At 39.4% G+C, this 20,524-nt stretch overlaps 1 protein-coding gene across 6 annotated transcripts in view; it reads right to left on the bottom strand.

Moving 5' to 3' along the window:
- Positions 1–20,524, bottom strand: part of PAN3 (poly(A) specific ribonuclease subunit PAN3) — a 163,955-nt gene that overhangs the window by 87,141 nt on the left and 56,290 nt on the right. For 4 of the 6 annotated variants that reach the window (XM_055244578.2, XM_055244581.2, XM_055244579.2 and 1 more), the window contains exon 5: positions 12,808–12,969. The exons of the other annotated variants lie outside the window; for them this stretch is intronic. In XM_055244578.2, the coding sequence (XP_055100553.1) occupies positions 12,808–12,969 (162 nt within the window). The remainder of the gene's footprint in view (positions 1–12,807; positions 12,970–20,524) is intronic. 6 annotated transcript variants of the gene reach the window in all.

The raw sequence follows: 20,524 nt of genomic DNA, 5'->3' as shown, positions 1-20,524 counted from the left end.
GTATTTTGGTATCTGAGGGTGGTGGGGAGGTTGTTGCTAAAACCAATCCCGCAGAATACAGAAAGACCACTGTATAATTTTTACAAAAAGCTTCTAAGAAAGTTCAAGATTTCTAAATCATAAAACCACTTACATCATTCCCTTTTTCATTTGTATATCATCGCTGAATGGAATTATCGTAAGAATTCACATGGATTGTATAACATTTAAATTCAGACCAAAAAAAATCAATGCATATAAAAAGATAACCTGCATCCAAAGAATAGAAGACATTTAAAAATAAAACCGGATGTGTGCATCTGCTACAAACTAGGTACCCCTAATCAGAAAATCTGAAATCTGAAATGCTCCAAAATCTGAAACTTTTTGAGCTCAAACATGATGCTCAAAGTAAATGTTCAATGCAGTATTTCGGGCCAGGTCTTCAGGTTTAAGATGCTCAACCACTAAACAGATCCAAACATACCAAAAAAAAAAAAAAAAAAATCTGAAACACTTATAGTCCCAAGTATTTTGGATAAGGGATACTGAACCTGTACTTAAAAGAATCTGAAGTTATTTACATGTCAAAGTGCTCCAATAACAGTAATCATTCGTAATCACAGGACATACCACCTAGTTTATTCTATCACCGTCCCTAAAAGGAGCAAAAATGTTTACTTAGGTCAGTGAATAAGTAGTACAGGAAAGTGAGACTATCACAACATTCCAAAGAGGCAAGAACTACTTTATACAGCTACGATTATTTTTACTTATGCATATCTTCTATCCACAGCCATATAACAGTAAAACCTATTTGTCACATTCCACAGTAAGTAATTTATAATACTTAGATGTATTCTTTCTAACAAAGAATCCTACCATATTTAATCATAAATTTTAACATATATTAAGATTTTCAAATGTTTTCCACATTGATATTTTATTTAATGAAACTGTACCAAGGGAACATTTACAGAAATACGTAAAGCATTAAATTTCAGGAACACATTAGGACAAATACTCATCCAGCTAATCAATAATCCAGGTCCATCCATTTAATTATTTGAATACCTAATATATAAAAGACACTGTGCAAGGCACTGTACTAGGCACTGTGAGGAAGAAAGACATAAAACATAAACACTGTGTTCTACAAGTTCACAGGCTGACATTTCACAGGTATACAATGTATCCTGAACCGAATTCCACACTCTCAAGAACTCAGAACATCCATGTATCAAAAGACATATATTATCTACAATGTGCCATGATCAGTATATGATATTAGCTTATGTGATAAGTTCTATAAATGAATAATTAGAATCTGGTAAGTGCTAGGACAATGTTAGCAAACATCTAATACTGTTTAATTAGGCCATAAGACCATATGTAAGAATAAGACAAGTTTGCTGAGTCAAGACGGAAGGAAGGGTACATCAGGCAAGGTGAATGTTCAAGGAGAATAGTCAAAGCAGAAGCAAGAACATGGAACTCTTCATGGTACCTGCATGGTACTGCAAATAGTTCAATAGGAACAACAGCAAGGGGCAGCTTGGATGCCTTCACAAGGGATTTTGACCTTCTTTCCCCCAATGACAAAGATGAGAGGCAAGATCAATCAGGTAGTTGTTTGAAAAAGAAGACTAGAAGCAGGAAACCAGCTAAGACACCACAATATAATAATCCAAGCAAGAATTAAAGATGGATCTACATTATAACTCAGTTAACAGAGTAAAAATAATTTCAAACCAGCAACAGATCTTAGTAGCTGAAGGATATGGCAGGTAAGGAAGTGAGGGGTCAAAAAGAGCTCACAAGTTAGACACCAAATGATATCAATAACCAAGATATACGGTGGCATATAGTTGTGAATAAGTGTCTACAGATGTGTGTAAATGAAAAACAGGTTTTAAGGAAAATATATAGTGTTCATTTTATTTTTTATTCATTTATTTTTTACAGGAACCCGCCCTGCCTCTGTGAGAGGGGGAGGATCCCTAACTTGGTGTTCATTTTAGACAGGTTGAGTTTTAAGTCCCACGTCATGGAGATGAAGATGTTCAGAAGAAACCAGAAATATAATAGAATGAGTGCAGAGGACTAGGAGGGGAAAAAAGTATCCAGGAGGCAAATGTGACTAGGGAGGAGCTGAAGTATTAAAGACATATGAGATTACAAAAGAGCACTATGAAGAGTGAAAGAAAAAACAGTCAATGACAGAGCTTGGCAGAGTTCTTGAGGGCAGTACAAAGGCCAAGAAGTCTTACAAAAAAAAAAAAAAAAAAATCCACTAATAACAATCTAAGAGCTAAGAAAATAAAAGTTTCAAAAAAAGAAGAATGGTCAACTGTCAATTGTAGCAGAGGGCAAGTAAGAGGAATGTCGTTAATTTTGCCAGTTAGGGGCCGGGTGCGGTGGCTCGCGCCTGTAATCCCAGTACTTTGGGTGGCTGAGGCAAATGGATCACCTGAGGTCAGGAGTTCGAGACCAGCCTGGACAACATGGCAAAACCCTATCTCTACTAAATATGCAAAATTAGCCGGGTGTGGTGGTGCAGCCTGTAGTCCCAGCTACTTGGGAGGCTGAGATAGAATTGCTTGAACCTGGGAGGCAGACACTACAGTAAGCCGAGATCGCACCACTGCACTTCAGCCTGGGTGAAATAGTGCGAAACTCTGTCTCAAAAAAAAAAAAAAAAGTCAGACAATCTTATCAAAAACAGTTTCAATAGAATGGTGAAAAGGAAAGGGAAAATATTGGGAATTAAGGGATGAACAAAAGGTGAAAAAGTAGTCACCATAATAAGTAGGAACCATTTCCCAAATTGTATTGCAGAGTTTTCCAAATGTACTGACCAAAGAACCTTTTCCTCACATAGCATTCTTTGTTGTGGGGTTCATCAAGTATCAGAAAAGATTTAAACATGGAATGTTTATAAGTTAAGAGGATGTAACCAACATAGAGAAATAAGACTAATATTGAAAAGAGACACATGAAGGAATAAGTTGCTGGAAAAAAACAAAGATGGCTTTCAGCATATAACAAACACCTATTTGTCTGACACAGGAGGAAAAATAAGAATATTAATGAAAATGTAGATAGGTAGAAAGCTGATACATGAGGCAATTTTTTTTTTTAAGAAACAGGGTTTTTTTGTTTTCATTTTTTAAGAGGGTCTTGCTCTGTCACGCAGACTGGAGTGCAATAGTACAATCATAGCTCACTGCAGCCTCGAACTCATGGGATTCTCTTGCCTCTGCCTCCTGAATAGCTGAGACTACAAGCACATGTCACCACACCCAGCTAATTATTATTTTTTCTTTTGTAGAAACAGGCGTCTCACTATGTTGCCCAGGCTGGTCTCGAACTCCTGGGCTCAAGTGAATCCTACCGCCTCAGCCTTCCAAAGTGCTAGTATTACAAGAATGAGTTATCACACCCAGACCACACTTGTTTCTTTTTAAAATTTTTGAACTTTGTCACAGTAGACAGAACCACAATGAATTCTTAATCACCTTTTTTCTGAAGAATCCCTGAAGAACACAAGGTCATTACTCTAAAGTGACAGAGTAAGGGTTGAGTAGGTCTGAGAACATTAAAGATTTCGAGTATCAGCTAGAGGGAAGAGGAGGTCCAGGGTGAGATGGGTGTACAGAAAGTAGTACATTTATAGAAAGGCCACTGCAGCTGTATCATAGTTCTACAACTCTTCAAAGTCCCCAGGCACCCTAAGTAGATAACTTGAAGCTTCACCTTTACAAAGTCCAATCCATTGAATCAAAAGCCTACATTATCCCATTTCCTGTGGCCTAAAGATTACAAATCACCTGAAGTAATACCAAAACCCAGTGAGTAAAGACGGAAGTAAATCTAGTGAGTTTCCAAACCACCCACCGCCCCCGAGATCTTACGGGAAGCAGTAACAAGCAACTAGAACTCACATAAGAATTTATAGGCCAAGAGATTTTAATGTAAGCATTCTTATAATTAAATACTTCTTACAAGAAATGCCATTTAATCAGAGAAGGGGAAAGTAGCATCAAAAGAGATGCTGACAAGGAGACAATGAAATCAAATGGATCCCGTAACACATCCACAGTCCAACAGTTCTTATTCAATTGTATCACTTCACTAAAACAACAGTAATATTATAACATGATTCACAGCCACACAATTTTCAAAAGTTTGAGACAAAATTGGCGTGATTTTATTTAATGTGTCACTACTTTTAGGTAAATCTTAACCTGCAATACTATGAGAAATTTACAAAATCATACATTTCCCAGACCCTTTCATTCAAAATGAAATGTAAAATCACAGGAAAAAACACATTAAGTTGTCCTTTCAAAAAAAGCATTTATTTTTCAAAATATTCAAGTGAGTTAGCATTTAAATGTGAGCCCTTAAAAGAGACCAAGTGTCACTGCCCCATTCTACACATATCATGATTTAAGCACATATGAATATAACTGCAGGCTGTACTCTAAATAAATATAAACAAACATCAACTTCAGGATATAAGGTGATAAGGTAAAACTGGACAATGGACATTTATTTAATATCTATTATGTGTTTGGAAATTTGAATCCTCACAACAACTCTGTAGGACAGGTGATAAAATATTTCAACCCCAAGCAATGGCAATTTGAACTATGTAGTCATAGAACAAATAAAAAATTTTGAATTCACATACAGATTGGTCAGGCAAAGTGACAGGTAACCATCCAGTGATGGGTAAACATCCTAGGCAAAGACTAAAGGAAAGATCAAAGTGAATTTGCACTTAGGTGAAATGAAGTGTTTTTGATGTGGTGTCTCAGGTGATCTTCCATTCACCATCTGCTTGGTGTCTGGGCTGAGATGATGAAAAAAATATAAAACAGAGAAGCTGGTTGGGCGTGATTGCTTACGCCCGTAATCCCAGCACTTAGGGAGGCCAAGGCGGGCGGATCACGAGGTCAAGCAATAGAGAGATCAAGACCATCCTGGCCAACATGGTGAAACCCCGTTTCTATTAAAAATACAAAAATTAGCTGGGCGTGGTGGAGTGTGCCTGTAGTCCCAGCTACTTGGGAGGCTGAAACAGGAGAATCGCCTGAACCTGGAAGGCGGAGGATGCAGTGAGCGGAGATCACGCCACTGCGCTACAGCCTGGCAACACAGCAACTCCGTCTTAAAAAAAAAAAAAAAAAAAAAAAGCAGAGACACTTTCTCACTAAACAACACTGTCAAGAGGTAATTAAGTCTATTACAAGGCTTAAAAGATTAAAAAATAGCAAGAATACTTGGATAATGTTAAACTTTAAGATGGAAGATCTCTAACATTTCAAAATAAGCCCCAAAAAGTCTATGATTAATTTTTTTAAATACAGAAAAGCCAGACCCAGTGTGGTGGCTCACACCTGTAATCCCAGCACTTTGGGAGGCTGAGGCGAGTGGGTCGCTTGAGTCCAGTAGTTCAAGACCAACCTGAGCAATATGGAGAAACCCTGTCTCTACAAAAAAATACAAAGAAAACCTAGCTGGGCACGGTGGCACATACCTGTAGTCCCAGCTACTTGGGAGGCTAAAGTGGGAGAACTGCTTAAGCCCAGGAGGTAGATGCTGCAGTGGGCTATGATGACACCACTGCATGCCTGCCTGGGCAACAGAGTGAGGCCCTGTCTCAATAAATAAATAAATAAATAAATAAATAAATAAATAAATAAATAAAAAAAGTCTTAAAGTAAATTACCACAAAATTACACATATTACCCAATAAAAGGGCCGGGCGCGGTGGCTCGCGCTTGTAATCCCAGCACTTTGGGAGGCCGAGGCGGGCGGATCACGAGGTCAGGAGATCGAGGCCATCCTGGCTAACACAGTGAAACCCCGTCTCTACTAAAAAAAAAATACAAAAAATTAGCCGGGCGTGGTGGCAGGCGCCTGTGGTCCCAGCTGCTCGGAGAGGCTGAGGCAGGAGAATGGCGTGAACCCAGGAGGCGGAGCTTGCAGTGAGCCGAGACTGCGCCACTGCACTCCAGCCTGGGCGACAGAGCGAGACTCCGTCTCAAAAAAGAAAAAAAAAAAAAAAAAAAAAAAGAAAATTAGGGTCAGGCATGGCAGCTCACACCTGTAATCCAAGCACTTTGGGAGGCCAGGAGTTCAAGAACAGCCTGGACAACATGGTGAAACCCCGTCTCTACCAAAAAAAAAAAAAAAAATTTAGCCAGGCGCCGGGCGCGGTGGCTCACGCTTGTAATCCCAGCACTTTGGGAGGCCGAGGCGGGCGGATCACGAGGTCAGGTGATCGAGACCACGGTGAAACCCCGTCTCTACTAAAAATACAAAAAATTAGCCGGGCGTGGTGGCGGGCGCCTGTAGTCCCAGCTACTCGGAGAGGCTGAGGCAGGAGAATGGCGTGAACCCGGGAGGCGGAGCTTGCAGTGAGCCGAGATTGCGCCACTGCACTCCAGCCTGGGCGACAGAGCGAGACTCCGTCTCAAAAAAAAAAAAAAAAAAAAAAAATTTAGCCAGGCATGGTGGCACACACCTGTGGTCCCAGCTACTTGGGAGGCTGAAGAGGGAGCATCGCTTGAGCCTGGGAGGCAGAGGTTGCAGTGAGCCAAGATTGCGCCACTGCACTCCAGCCTGGGCAACAGAGCGAGACCCTGTCTGGGGGGAAAAAATGAAAGAAAAGAAAGAAAAAAAGGAAGGAAGGAAGGAAGGAAGGAAGGAAGGAAGGAAGGAAGGAAGGAAGGAAGGAAGGAAGGAAAGAAAGAAAATTAAACAGTAGTATTTAAAAACAAGTAAAATACTGGGCTGGTGCAAAAGTAATTGCGGTTTTTGCATTAAAAGTAATGGCAAAACCGCAATTACTTTTTCACCAACCTAATACCTTCAAGATACAGAAATAAACACATGCTTAACCTCAAGTATTTACAATCCAGTAGAAAAAGACAAACAGGCAAACAAATTTAATACAAAACAGAATGACGTAACTGTTAAACACCAAATACACTGGGAATAGTAAAGTAAGTTAAACAAATTGTGTGTGTGTGTGTGTGTGTGTGTGTGTGTGTGTGTCTGCATACATATATATATTCTATCCTGCCTGCTGTGTAGACAAGTAATCCCAGAGAAAGTAGTATTTGAGCCATCTCTTGAAGGAAAAAGAAGGAAGATTTGTTTTTCAGGCTCAGTTAACAATGGTTCAGAGAACTGACAATGTATTTTATATTTTATGTAATATAAAAGATCTCATGGTTAGGATGTAGTATATGTGGATGGATATGAAGAGATAGACCCAGATAGGTAGAATAGATTAAATCCTAAAAAAAATTGACAAAAATTATTCAGAAGCTGTTTACGTGTAAGGAATAAACAATCTCAGTATTTATAAAAAAGGAAAGGGGGTAAGATACTGTAGACTTTTAAAAAGTAAGAATTAGAGGCAGATAATATAGCAGGAAAATCTCAAGATTTAGAACAGATCTTGGCTAGAATTGCAGCTCTACCACTAACTAGCATTAAGCTTTCCTAAGGCCCAATTCTGTTGTCAAATGGGGATAATATGTGATTACTGTTACAATGTACAATGTCCAATATATTCTGTTTTAATGACTTGTCAAAGCACCGTAGTTTCCTTATTATAATAAGTGTTAGATTAAAAAAGTAATCCAAGGGAGAAAAAAAAATAAGAGGTAGAATGAAAGAGAAGGCAAGGAAGGAATATTTAGTCTCAGAGACTGGGAAGATAATGCCATAAACTGAAGGAGTATAGGAGAATATATGCGAAGCAGTAAATCTGGAAAACCAAAAATTAAACCGTGTTTCTAGACTTTCCAGATTTGTAGGGAGAATGGCATATTTACCCACACGCAAAGATATCAGAGGCACAAAAAATCCGGGCCTTAAACTCAGAAGACAATTCTAAAAGTAACATTTCAGAATCAATGGCATACAAGAAAAAGCAAAGAACAAGTGAGCCAAGAACAGGAGCTCACATGGAGCCAGGGATGAAACAACGAGTTAAAATTACAAAGAGAGGCAGTTGTGGTCGTTTATGCCTATAATCCCAAGTATTTTGGGAGGCTAAGGTGGAAGGATCACTTGAGGCCAGGAGTTCGAAATCAGCCTAGGCAACAGAGTGAGGCCCCCACTCCCCCGTCTCTTAAAAAAAAAAAAAAAAAATTATTAGGCCGGGCGCGGTGGCTCAAGCCTGTAATCCCAGCACTTTGGGAGGCCGAGGCGGGCGGATCACGAGGTCAGGAGATCGAGACCATCCTGGCTAACACGGTGAAACCCTGTCTCTACTAAAAATACAAAAAATTAGCCGGGCGTGTTGGCAGGCGCCTGTAGTCCCAGCTCCTTGGGAGGCTGAGGCAGGAGAATGGCCTGAACCCGGGAGGCGGAGCTTGCAGTGAGCCGAGATCACGCCACTGCACTCCAGCCTGGGTGACACAGCAAGACTCCGTCTCAAAAAAAAAAAAAAAAAAAAAAAAAAAAAAAAAAAAATTATTATTATTATTTTGAGATGGAGTCTCGCTCTGTTGCCCAGGCTGGAGTGCAGTGGTGCAATCTCTGCTCACTGCAAGCTCTGCCTCCCAGGTTCACTGCCATTATCCTGCCTCAGCCTCCCAAGTAGCTGGGACTACAGGCGCCCGCCACCATGCCCGGCTAATTTTTTATATTTAAAAAAAAATTTTTTTTATTAAAAAATCCTAAGAGAAAGAAATTTCATGGCCAGTACAGTGGCTCATACCTGTAATCCCAACACCTTGGGGTGCCAAGGCAGGAGGACAGCTTAAGCCCAGGAGTTCGAGACCAGCCTGAGCAACACGGCAAGACCCCACCTTTACAAAAAGTGAAAAAAAAAATTAGGTGGGTGCAGTGATATGTGCCTGCCGTCCCAGCTACTCCGGAGACTGAGACAGGAGGATCGCTTGAGCACAGGAGGTCGAGACTATGAGGTGAGCCATGATTGCATTACTGCATTCCAGCCTGGGTGACAGAGAGAGACCCTGTCTCAAAAAAAAAAAAAAAAAAAAAAAAAGAGAGAGAGAGACAGACAGAGAGAGCTTCATGATAAAAAAAGTAGCCAGCAATATTAAGTGCTCAATAAAATTGCTGGATATGGAGATCCCTGGAAAACTGAAAGCAATTTCAATAAAATTTTGGTAACACCAGTTTGCAGACATTTAAGGAGTAAATGGGTGATAAGGAAATTTAGAGAAAAGAGTAGAAACTATTCCAAAGGTTCCCAACTGGGGACTTTATAAACATATTAATGGAGATCAGATGGGTCTTATCAATATTTCAAACAGCCATATGAAGAATAAATTCACCCTCTACAAACCTATAAAAGATTAAGAAAAATTTTAAGCTTCTCTGTTTCTCTAATTAGCAGCTCCATATACGTATTTTTCAAATGTATCACTGTTTAATAAATGCCATGTTTTGCAGACAGGCGCCTTCCTATCATAAAATATTTGGTTAAAAAATGAGTTAAAAGATTACTAAGTAATAAAGGGTAGGAAATCATAGGCCTCTTGAAAGAAATCCAGCACTGAAGAGAATAAATGCAGTATGAATGACTGCATTCCATCAGAGCTCGGAAACTCGGACAAAGGTTTTTTTAAGTTTCTTGTTAGTTGGTTTGTTGGTTTTCCTTTGTTTTCATAAGTAGAAGAAGACCAAGATGTCAGGTCAAGACTAAGAAATGAACGTAAAGAAATGTTTAAAGTTCCAGAAAGAAAAGTAGTTAAATGGCACTGAGGAAAAAGATGAAGCACAAGGAAAAATGACAGAGCTTACAAATGCTGCAGGGTCATACATAAGTTACAGCCCGTGTCTAGACAACTATGGATGCATTCTCATCCTCAAAAGCTGTCCTGCAGAAATTCAGTTAACCAGTTAGATAATTAAACCAACTGTAGTTACTAGAGCTACAGCACATAGAAGTAAAGAGATTTTGAGTCTGACAAACATGGACTCAAATATCTGTTCCTCTACTAACTGTTTAACCTTAGAGCTACTTAACTTCTCTGAAGATGTTTCTTCATCTAGCAGTAACATCTATCCCATAAGCTATTAGCAATACCAAAAGACAACACATGTAAAGAGCTTAGCACAGTGCCTGGCACAAGACAACCGTTAAAGAAACACAGCCATAATTATTAACATAAAATATTTTAAAACATTTTTCTGACCCTAGGATTGAGAGGACCTAAGATTTAAGGAAACAAGTGGAACAGAAAAGATGAATATGCTCCTGACACAATTCTTTAAACTAGTATATGTTGAAAACACAAAACGATATTAAAAATGCTTTCTAATCACACAAAAGGAAAAAAAATGGTATGGAATTGGTAAGTTACTTTTCTCTGACAAGAAAAAGATAAAAACTCCAATACAAAAGTATATATTGACATACTATTTGCTTTGTATAAACTATTCCAGACCCCCAGTTTAGGAATCCACACAGACAGTAATGGAGACGAGATGGGTATTTTTCAGTACTTCAACATGTGCCTGGTAAAGTGAAGCATTTTAGAGATTACAAAGCTCTAAATTTGGGTACAGCATTCCTTATGTCCTTAAAAGGAAAAGAACTACCTAAAGTATAAAATAACAGTATTTGAAATATTAGATTCAGATAACACCAATTCAATATTTCACACATTAATGCAAATCTATTACTATTTTAATTATAAATAAAACATAACTATAACCAACCTAAAGATTTTTCAAGCTATTCTAAAAAAAAAGTACCTCAGAACTGCCACCAGGATAATGGGGGCAGTCGTGGAGAGGTTGAGTGGCTACACCTCTGCATTGGTAAGTGTTTCACCCCCACAACCTCCAAGTAATTCCAGTTTCACTTGTATCTGCTCTTAAATAGTTGTGGTACAATTTTTTTCTTCAGACCTTCTTTTTTAAACTAAAAACTAATTGTAACAACCCCTATCAAAAATCACTCCACTACTGATATAAAAGACAAGCAAATTCAGTTAAAAAAACTATACTGTTATTCATAATTGACATAGCCAAAACTTTCCAATGAAATTTGAAGCATATGGTTATATGAAACCCCTGTCTTTTCTTATCTTTAGAAAATATTACCAAAATATCAGCTGGAGCAAATACCACATTTTGCAATATTTACTTTCAGAATAATTTATTTATTCCTATGCCCAAGGCAATACAGATACTGCTAATATATCAGTAATAAACAGAACAAAATACGGTGGAACCTATTTATAACATAAGGTTGGAAACAGAAATAAAACCAAGTTGTTACCTTTGTTATATCTTTTCTGTGTATGGTATGTACATGTGGGATTATAGGCTTTGCCTTGGGATATATTTTAAATGCAAGTTTGGGAGGAAAGACATTCTACCTCTGGCTAAATTGAAATTTGGTTAATAAAACAATATTATAGAATAATTATCAATTTTTCAAAAATGGGAATAAAATTATAATCCAGATTAAAATGGCATATAATTTTTTTTGCTGGTACTTCAAAATCTTATATAGAAGCTACCTGACTTATAAATTTTCATTTGCATTATTCAGTATTGACAAAAAAAGGTACAGTCAAAGACGGAATGTATTTGTAATGACTCTATGACAACATACTATTGAAGTTAGTTTTAGAGCAACTCGTGACAAGTTTATTTACATATAATTTTTGTTTCCTAGTAAAAATGTTAAAAAGACAACATATGAAGCATCTTGTTCTTCAGATTCCAAATAAATATGACTTTGTGTAATAAATTTTATATGACTCTTTTTTTTTTTTTTTGAGACAGAGTCTCGCTCTGTTGCCCAGACTGGAGTGGGTGCAGTGGTGCCGTCTCAGCTTGCTGCAACCTCCGCCTCCCGGGTTCAAGCCATTCTTCTGCCTTGGCCTCTTGAGTAGCTGGGATTGCAGGTGCTCCCCACCACGCCTGGCTAAAATTTTTTCTTTCTTTTCTGTATATTTGTAGAGACGGAGTTTCACCATGTTGGCCAGGCTGGTCTTAAACTTCTGACCTCAGGTGATACGCCTGCCTCGCCCTCCCAAAGTGCTGGGATTACAGGCGTGCACCACCATGCCCAGCATTATATGACTCTTGAATGTAGTCCTATCCTGAATAACTCTTGGGTATTAAAAATAATTGAACTCAAGTATTAACAAAATTAAAACAGAAAAACTAAATTTGACTAAATATAGTAAAATATTCGACCAGGAGAGGTAGCTCATGCCTGTAATCCCAGCATTTTGGGAGGCCAAGGCAGAGATCACCCGAGGTAGGAGTTCGAGAGCAGCCTGGCCAACATGGCAAGACCCCATCTCTACTAAAAATACAAAAAATTAGCCAGGCATGGTGGTGTGCACCTGTAGTCCCAGCTACTTGAGAGGATGAGGCATGGTATCTTTTTTTTTTTTTTTTTTTTTTTTTTTTTGAGACGGAGTCTCGCTCTGTCGCCCAGGCTGGAGTGCAGTGGCGCAATCTCGGCATGGTATCTTGAATCTTGGAGGTGGAGGTTACAGTGAGGTGAGATGGCGCCACTGCACTCCAGCCTGGGGGACAGAGTGAGACTCTGTCTGAAAAAACAAAAAACAAACAAACAAAAAAAAGTAAAATATTCTACAAAGAGGAAAAGCTCAAAAAGCCACCAAGAAAAAAATCATTTAGTTGGTTAAGGGGTCACTAACTTTACTCTGATTAAAAATTTTTTAAATTACCTAAGTATATCAGCTAAGTCATCCAATCCTTTCACACCCACCACCCCAAACAGACACAGAAAGCAGCCAAGACATTCATTTTCAAGAAATGTCTAATAAAAATTATTTTTACCTGTAAATTGTTTTCTGTGACTCTGTTCCACCAAACCATATTGATGGGTACTCCTGATTTACACCTGTCAGCAAGGCAGCCAATAGGGTTCTTTGCTTTTCGTGCCTTTGATCCCATCGGAACTAGCCTCTCCTCCAGCATCCCCAGGCGATACTTCCTTGTCTAGGAAAAAGAAGGAAAGAAACCAGGCCACTCCTAACATCCCCCACACTAATCTAAACTAACATAACTAACATATAGAGGATACTGGGAACGGTGGGATAGGAAACAAGTTTCTAAAACACTCCTTCTAATATCCTTACCACCACCCACCACCTCCCACCCCTGCACCAAACCCATACCTCCAAAATAACCCACAGTCCTAATGGGCTAAAGAATATTATATAAAGCAACAGATGTTTTTAGAAAAATACATTTAATCTGATTTTATACGACTTTACTTAATGAATAGAAATTTAACTTATCAGCAAAGAAAAATGCTTTGCAAAATTTTTTCTACTGTCACCTATTCTCACTGCAATATGAAGAAATGGTTTCAAGGACACAGAATACAGATTTTTTTTTTTTTAAAGTTTGCCAAACTACAACTTTTTCAGTTCCCCATCTTGTTACTTTATTTCCTACTGAGAACTAACTCACTTTTAAAAAAGCAGTTGATTCCTAATAAATTGATTTTTAAAAAATTTTAATTCTATGCACATTAGACTTGAGTACAAGTCACTCTGTCTTAAATAGGCATTCAACCTAAAGTGTTCAATGAAAAAAAAAACTCAGACTAAAAAACAACAAAAAAACAGTAACACAAATTGGTCTTTTAAATCTCAATAATATGAACAGATTGATAATGAATAAATTATTCAATAAAATCATAAATTATTTGCCTAACATTATAAGAAAATTAATAAGCTATCTTAATAGTGGTTAGCAGGACTTTTATTCATGAAAATTAGTGATTGTTTCCACTATCTCACTTCTCTTAATTACAGCAAATTTGCACTAGACTGCATCTTAAGGAAAATTTGTAAATATTTTTTCCCTTCAGAAAATACTAATTCACGCTTAGGAAGGTAACTAATTTAAACTCTGAAATAAGAAAATAGAAGCTTACTCATTGTTCTGTCATGAGGTATAAGACTGCTGAAACAAAGAGTTAAAATTAAGTTTCTTCAAAAAAAGATGCTGGCCAGGCATGGTGGCTCATGCCTGTAATCCCAGCACTTCGGAGGTTAATGCAGGAGGATCACTTGCGCCCAGGAGCTCCAGAACAGCCTGGGCAACATTGCAAGACCCTGTCTCTATTTAAAAAAAAAAAAAACCCACAGCCAGTCAAATATATTAGTAATGCTTTCTAGTATAAAGAGAACCAATTTGAAAAAGACATAATTTCCAAATTTCAAAATCTTGCAAATAATGCCTATGTAAATTATTCCATGCAAATTAGATTCTCCATTCCACAAGTGTGCATCTGCTATATTGTCTTTGATTTAAAGAGGACAAGGCCGAGCGCAGTGGCTCATGCCTTAATCCCAGCACTTTGGGAAGCCGAGGTGGTGGGTCACTTGAGGTCAGGAGTTCAAGACCAGCCCTAGCCAACACAGTGAAACCCCATCTCTACTAAAAGTACAAAAATTAGCCAAGCGTGGTGGCGCATGTCTGTAATCCCAGCTACTCAGGAGACTGAGGCAGAAAAATCGCTTGAACCTGGAAGGCAAAGGTTGCAGTGAGCCGAGATCATGCCACTGCACTCCAGCCTGGGCCACAGAGTGAGACTCCATCTCAAATTTAAAAACAAACAAACAACAAACAACAACAAAAAAGGACAAAAATAACTAAACTTGCATTGAGAAAGGTAACTAGATTGCCTACGTACTCAATAATTACGGCAGTGGACAGAGTTTTGTTTCCTTTTTCTTTTTGAGGCAGTGTCTCATTCTGTCGCCCAGGCTGGAATGCAGTGGTGCAATCACAGCTCAGTGGCAACCTCTGCTTCAGGGGGCTCAAACGACCCTCCCACCTCAGCCTCCAAAGTAGCTGGGACTACAGGCATGCGCCACCACGCCAGGCTAATTTTTGTATTTTTAGTAGAGATGGGGTTTCACTATGTCACCCAGGCTGGTCTGGAACTCCTGGACTCAAGCCATCCACCACCTCCCAAAGTGCTGGGATTGACAGGCATGAGCCATCACGTCAGCCTAGCGAACAGAGTTTTATGAGACTAACATACTTCCACCTTTATGCAATCTTGAACCAATCTAGTTACTCTCTCTGTCTACAGCATAGGGAACATTTTTTTTATTAGCTATCATACCTCAGAAAAGCCACAGAGGGAACTTTCATGAATAAGTATGTACCCTTAGTGATTCATGCCATGGAACCACGTTATAAGTGAAAGAATTTTAAAGCAAGTTATTTCTAGTAACTTAATTCCTTAGAAAGAGTATAAGAATTAAATTGTACATTTTTGTGTTCAAATAGAAAACTACAAGGCTCTGACATACAGTAATATAACCCTAATTAGACACTCACTAATTTAAAATTTATATTTGGCTGGGAACGGTGGCTCATGCTTGTAATCCTAGCACATTGGGAGGTGGAGATGGGCAGATTGCCTGAGCTCAGGAGTTCAAGACCAGACTGGGCAACAGGGTGAAACACCGTCTCTACTAAAATACAAAAGAAATTAGCCGTGTGTAGCAGTGTGCATCTGTAGTCCCAGCTACTTGGGAGGCTGAGGCAGAACTGCTTGAACCCGGGAGGCGGAGGTTGCAGTGAGCCGAGATCACGCCACTGCACTCCAGCCTGGATGACAAAGCAAGACTCTGTCTCTACAAAAAAAAAATAAAATAAAAATAAAAAAATTAATATGTGTGTGTGTGTATATATATATATACACACACACACATATGTATATATATACACATGTATATATATATACACACATATACATACACACACGTATATATATACACACGTATATATATACACATGTATATATACACACACATATATATATACACACACGTATACACACACACACACACACACATATGTATATTTAAGAAAATTTCTGAGCTAAAATTAGCCCTGTTCTATCAGGAAAGTTCAACATATCAAGGAACGTTTACTTAATCAAAATCTCAGGTTGTCAAATGATTTATACATGGACACCTAAATTCCAGGTCCTATATCTGAATGCATGAAAATTATTTTAAAAGGTCTTCTGTAATTCAGATCCTTCACAAATTCAGATGTCCTTTTTTTTTTTTTTTTTTTTTTTTGAGACAGTGTCTCTTTTTATTTTTTTTGAGACTCCATCGCCCAGGCTGGAGCGCAGTGGTGTAATCTCAGCTCACTGCAACCTCTGCCTCCCTAGTTCAGGTGATTCTCCTGCCTCAGTCTCCCGAGTAGCTGGGATTACAGACGCCTGCCACCACACCTGGCTAGTTTCTCTATTTTTATTAGAGATGTGGTTTCATCATGTTGGCCAGGCTGGTCTCAAACTCCTGACCTCAGGTGATCCACCTGCCTCGGCCTCCCAAAGTGCTGGGATTACAGGCATGAGCCACCACACCGGGCCTCAGATGTACTTTTGACGGAGTTATTACAGTCAATACAATTCACTTTCTATGCAGTAGTACAGTAAACAACATTGAAAAAAAAGGTTGTTGTTCTTTGGTTAGTTTTTGTTTCTTGGGGTTTTTTTTTTTTTTCAGTCAGGGACTCACTCCCAGGCTGGAGAGCAGTGGTGCAATCTCAGCTCACTGCAACCTCTGTCTCCCAGGCTCAAGAGATCCTCCCACCTCAGCCTCCGTAGGAGCTGGGACTACAGATGTGTACCACTACCCCGGTTAATTTCTGTACTTTTTGTAGAGATGGGGGTCTCTCTATGTTGCCCAAGCTGGTCTCAAACTCCTGGGCTCCAATGATCCGCCCGCCTTGGCCCCCCAAAGTCCTGGGATTACAGGTGTGAACCACGTGCCCGTCCCCAAAAATGGTTTTAAATACATCCAACATATCATCCTCCCTCTTTAACTGCACTCATTAAATAATTACGTTTCTTCATTTCAAAAAGGGAATTCATCACTCCTCTCCCTTCCACTCCATGCCCCAAAACACTTAACTAGCCTAAAGCCTCTCCTCAATAGGTAGAAGAGATCTCTAAACGTGCCATTATAAACCCTAATTTTTTTCAATAAATAGCCAGAGATTAAACTCTAATCCAAAAGTAAATTCTCTGTGTAACTAAATGAAAATATCCTGAAGAAAGCTTGTCCAACCAGAGGCCCAGGATGACTCTGAATGCGGCCCAACAAGAATTTGTAAACTTTCTTAAAACACTATGAGATTATTTTGCCATTTTTTTAAAGCTCATCAGCTATCATTAGTGTTGGTGTATTTTATGTGTGACCCAAGACAATTCTTCCAATGTGGCCCAAGGAAGCCAAAAAATTGGACACTCCTGCCCTAAGGTATCAATACTATTTAACGTACCATTATAAGCAACAGAATACAAAATAACATCTGAAAAGAGATGGTAGCAATGTAAAAAACATGGTGAGGCAAAAGATTACATAAAAAGTTTCATTGCATAGAATGTAAATTATAACAATATCTCATCTATAAGCTAATTTCCAAATTACTAATTAATCCCTGAAGAAAAAATGTACTTTCAACTAGACATCTGAGAACCTACTTTGTATCAAGAACTGTTCTAAGTATTTGGAACACAACACACAGCTTATCAAAGACAGATTAAAGGCTAGGAGGTTAACAGAAATGTAAACAAACCATAACCCACTGTGATATAACAATGCAGAAATAATTATGTATGAATAGAGCAGAAACAAAGGTGGCTTCACAGAGAAAGTGAATGCCTGAGTAAAGTTCTGAAGGAAGAATAAATGTGCTTAGACAGGAAAATATGAGAGATGGAAGTATGTAGTATAGGTTAGGGGAAAACTATACAGACATGATGGTGTTTAGAGGAAACCACAAGTATGCAGTTCACCATTAGCAGAAGGTCAAGTTTGAAAACAAAAGATGAAGCTTGAATGCAATTTAAAAAAAGTACTGGCCAGGCACGGTGGCTCACGCCTGTAATCCCAGCACTTTGGGAGGCTGAGGCGAACGGATCACGAGGTCAGAAATTCGAGACCAGCCTAGCCAACATGGTGAAACCCTGTCTCTACTAAAAATACAAAAATTAGCCGGGTGTGGTGGCACATGCCTGTAATCCCAGCTACTCAGGAGGCTGAAGCAGGAGAATCTCTTGAACCCAGGAGGCAGAGGCGGAGGCTGCAGTGAGCTGAGATGGCACCACTGCACTCCAGCCTGGGTGACAGAGTGAGACTCTGTCTCAAAAAAAAAAAAAAAAAAGTATTGTTTTAGTGCCAAGCACAGTGGCTCATGCCTGTAATCCCAGCACTTTAGGAGGCCGAGATGGGAGCACTGTTTGAGTCCAGTTCAAGATCAGCCTGGGCAACACGGTGGGACGCCATCTCTACAAAAAATGAAAAAAGGAGCAAGGTATGGTGGCCCATGCCTATAGTCCCACCTACTCTGGAGGCTGAGGTGGGAGCATCGCTTGAGCCCAGGAGGTCAAGGCTGCAGTGACATGTCTCATGTCTCAAAAAAAAATTAAAATAAATAAATAAATAAAAACATATTGTTTCCTAAGCTAAGGAATCTAAGGATCATTCCATGGGCAAAGAAGAAATGGCAAAATCATATTTATATTTTAGAAAGGAAGGTCTGTGGCAGTGTGGGGGAAGAATTGGGGAAGAGGGAGTAAAAGTGGAAACAGGTCGACAAATTAGTGGACTCTGGCAGTAGTCTAGGTTAGGGTTTCTCAACTTCAGTACTACTGACTTTGGATGATTCTTTCTTGTGGGGGGCTGTCTTGTGCATTGTAGGATGTTTAGCAGCATCTCTATCCTCCCACTGAATACCACTAAGCACCAACTACCCAGTTGTAACAACCAAAAATGTCTCCAGATATTACCAAATGTTCTCTGGGGGTAAAAAGACACAACTGCCCTGGCTACGAATCATCAGTGGAGAAAGGAAGATATGAACTTGAGGCAATAATAACAGAAATAGAGAACTAGTGAAGGCTTACTTGTGGAGACATCTGGTAGGTTAAAAACAACTATTGGTGATTAACTGGAAGCAGGTGCTAAGGGAAAGGAAGAGGTTAAAGAGAAAATCAGAAAATAAACAGGGCAAACAGAATTTTATGGGAAATGTTTATTTACTAAAGTTTTTTCAGTTCTTTAAGATCCAAGCCCCTCCCTTCAGAGCAAACAAAAGCACCAACTCCTCTTTCCTTCCGAGCTTCTAGAAATCCTTACCTAGACCAACCTTAAGAACACAGTGGTCCCCCCAAAAAGGTAAATTCCCTTATTGATCCTCTATTCTTGATAGCCTGACCAGTCCCATCTGGCTGGTTATTATGAAATAAAAGCATTTGAAAATGCCATGTCCTGTTCATAACCAGCTTTTCTGCTCCACATGTCTAAGTTAACATCGTATAACAAAATTCCCAATCCCCTTGATATAGTTTGGCTCTGTGTCCCCACCCAAATCTCATCTCAAATTATATTAATAATGCCCATGTGTTACGGGAGTGACTGAATCATGGGAGTGGTTTCCCCCGTGCTAGTCTCGTGATAGTGAGTGAATTCTCACGAGATCTGATGGTTTTATCACTTACCATGATTGTAAGTTTCCTGAGGCCTCTCAGCCATGTGGAACTGTGAGTCAATTAAACCTCTTACCTTTATAAATTACCCAGTCTCGGGTATTTCTTTATAGCAGTGTCAAAATGGACTAATACACCCCTTTTCCCGTGGTAAAACATCCAGCAGAGGCCAGACACAGCAGCTCACACCTGTAATCCTAGCACTCTGGAAGGCCAAGGCAGGAGGACTGCTTGAGGCTAGGAGTTCAAGGACCAACCTGAGCAACATAGTGAGAACCCCCACCATCTCGACCCCCACCCCCGCCAAAAAATTTTTTTAATAAGCCCGGTGTGGTGGTGTGCCTGTAATTTCAGCTATTAAGGAGGCTGAAGTGAGAGGATCACTTTAACCCAGGAATTCAAAGCTGCAGTGGGCTATGACTGTGCCACTGCACTCTAACCTGGCAACAGAGTGAGGCTCTATCTCAAAAAACAAACAAATTGGCCAGGTGAGGTGGCTCACGTCTGTAATCCCAGCACTTTGGGAGGCCGACGCGGGCGGATCACCTGAGGTCAGGAGTTCCAGACTAGCCTGGCCAACATGGTGAAACCTAGTCTTTACTAAAAAATACAAACATTGGCCAGGCGTGGTGGTACGCACCTGTAATTCCAGCTACTCTGGAGGCTGAGGCAGGGGAATCACTTGAACCCGGGAGGCAGAGTTTGCAGTGAGTTGAGATTGTGCCATTGGACTCTAGCCTGGGTGATAAGAGCAAGACTCTATCTCAAAAGTAAAATATCAAAACAAACAAAAAGCTCAAGGCTTGAATAGAAGTTTAAAGAAAAGGTTTGAAAATATATTCTAGAGTAGCACTTCTCTAACAATAGTGAACATAGAAATCTTCCACGGATCTTGCTAAAATAAAAGATTCTGATTCGGTAGGCCTTAGAGCGAGGCCTAAGAATCTGTGTTTCTAAAGACGCTCCCAAGACTGCAGATGCCCCTGATCTGGTGATCACACTTTGAGTATTGAAGTT

The sequence above is a fragment of the Symphalangus syndactylus genome, chromosome 15 (assembly GCF_028878055.3).
Source record: "Symphalangus syndactylus isolate Jambi chromosome 15, NHGRI_mSymSyn1-v2.1_pri, whole genome shotgun sequence".
Lineage (NCBI taxonomy): Eukaryota > Metazoa > Chordata > Mammalia > Primates > Hylobatidae > Symphalangus > Symphalangus syndactylus.
The sequence above is the reverse complement of the archived record's forward strand: the minus strand, read 5'-3'. Positions and strand labels throughout refer to the sequence as shown.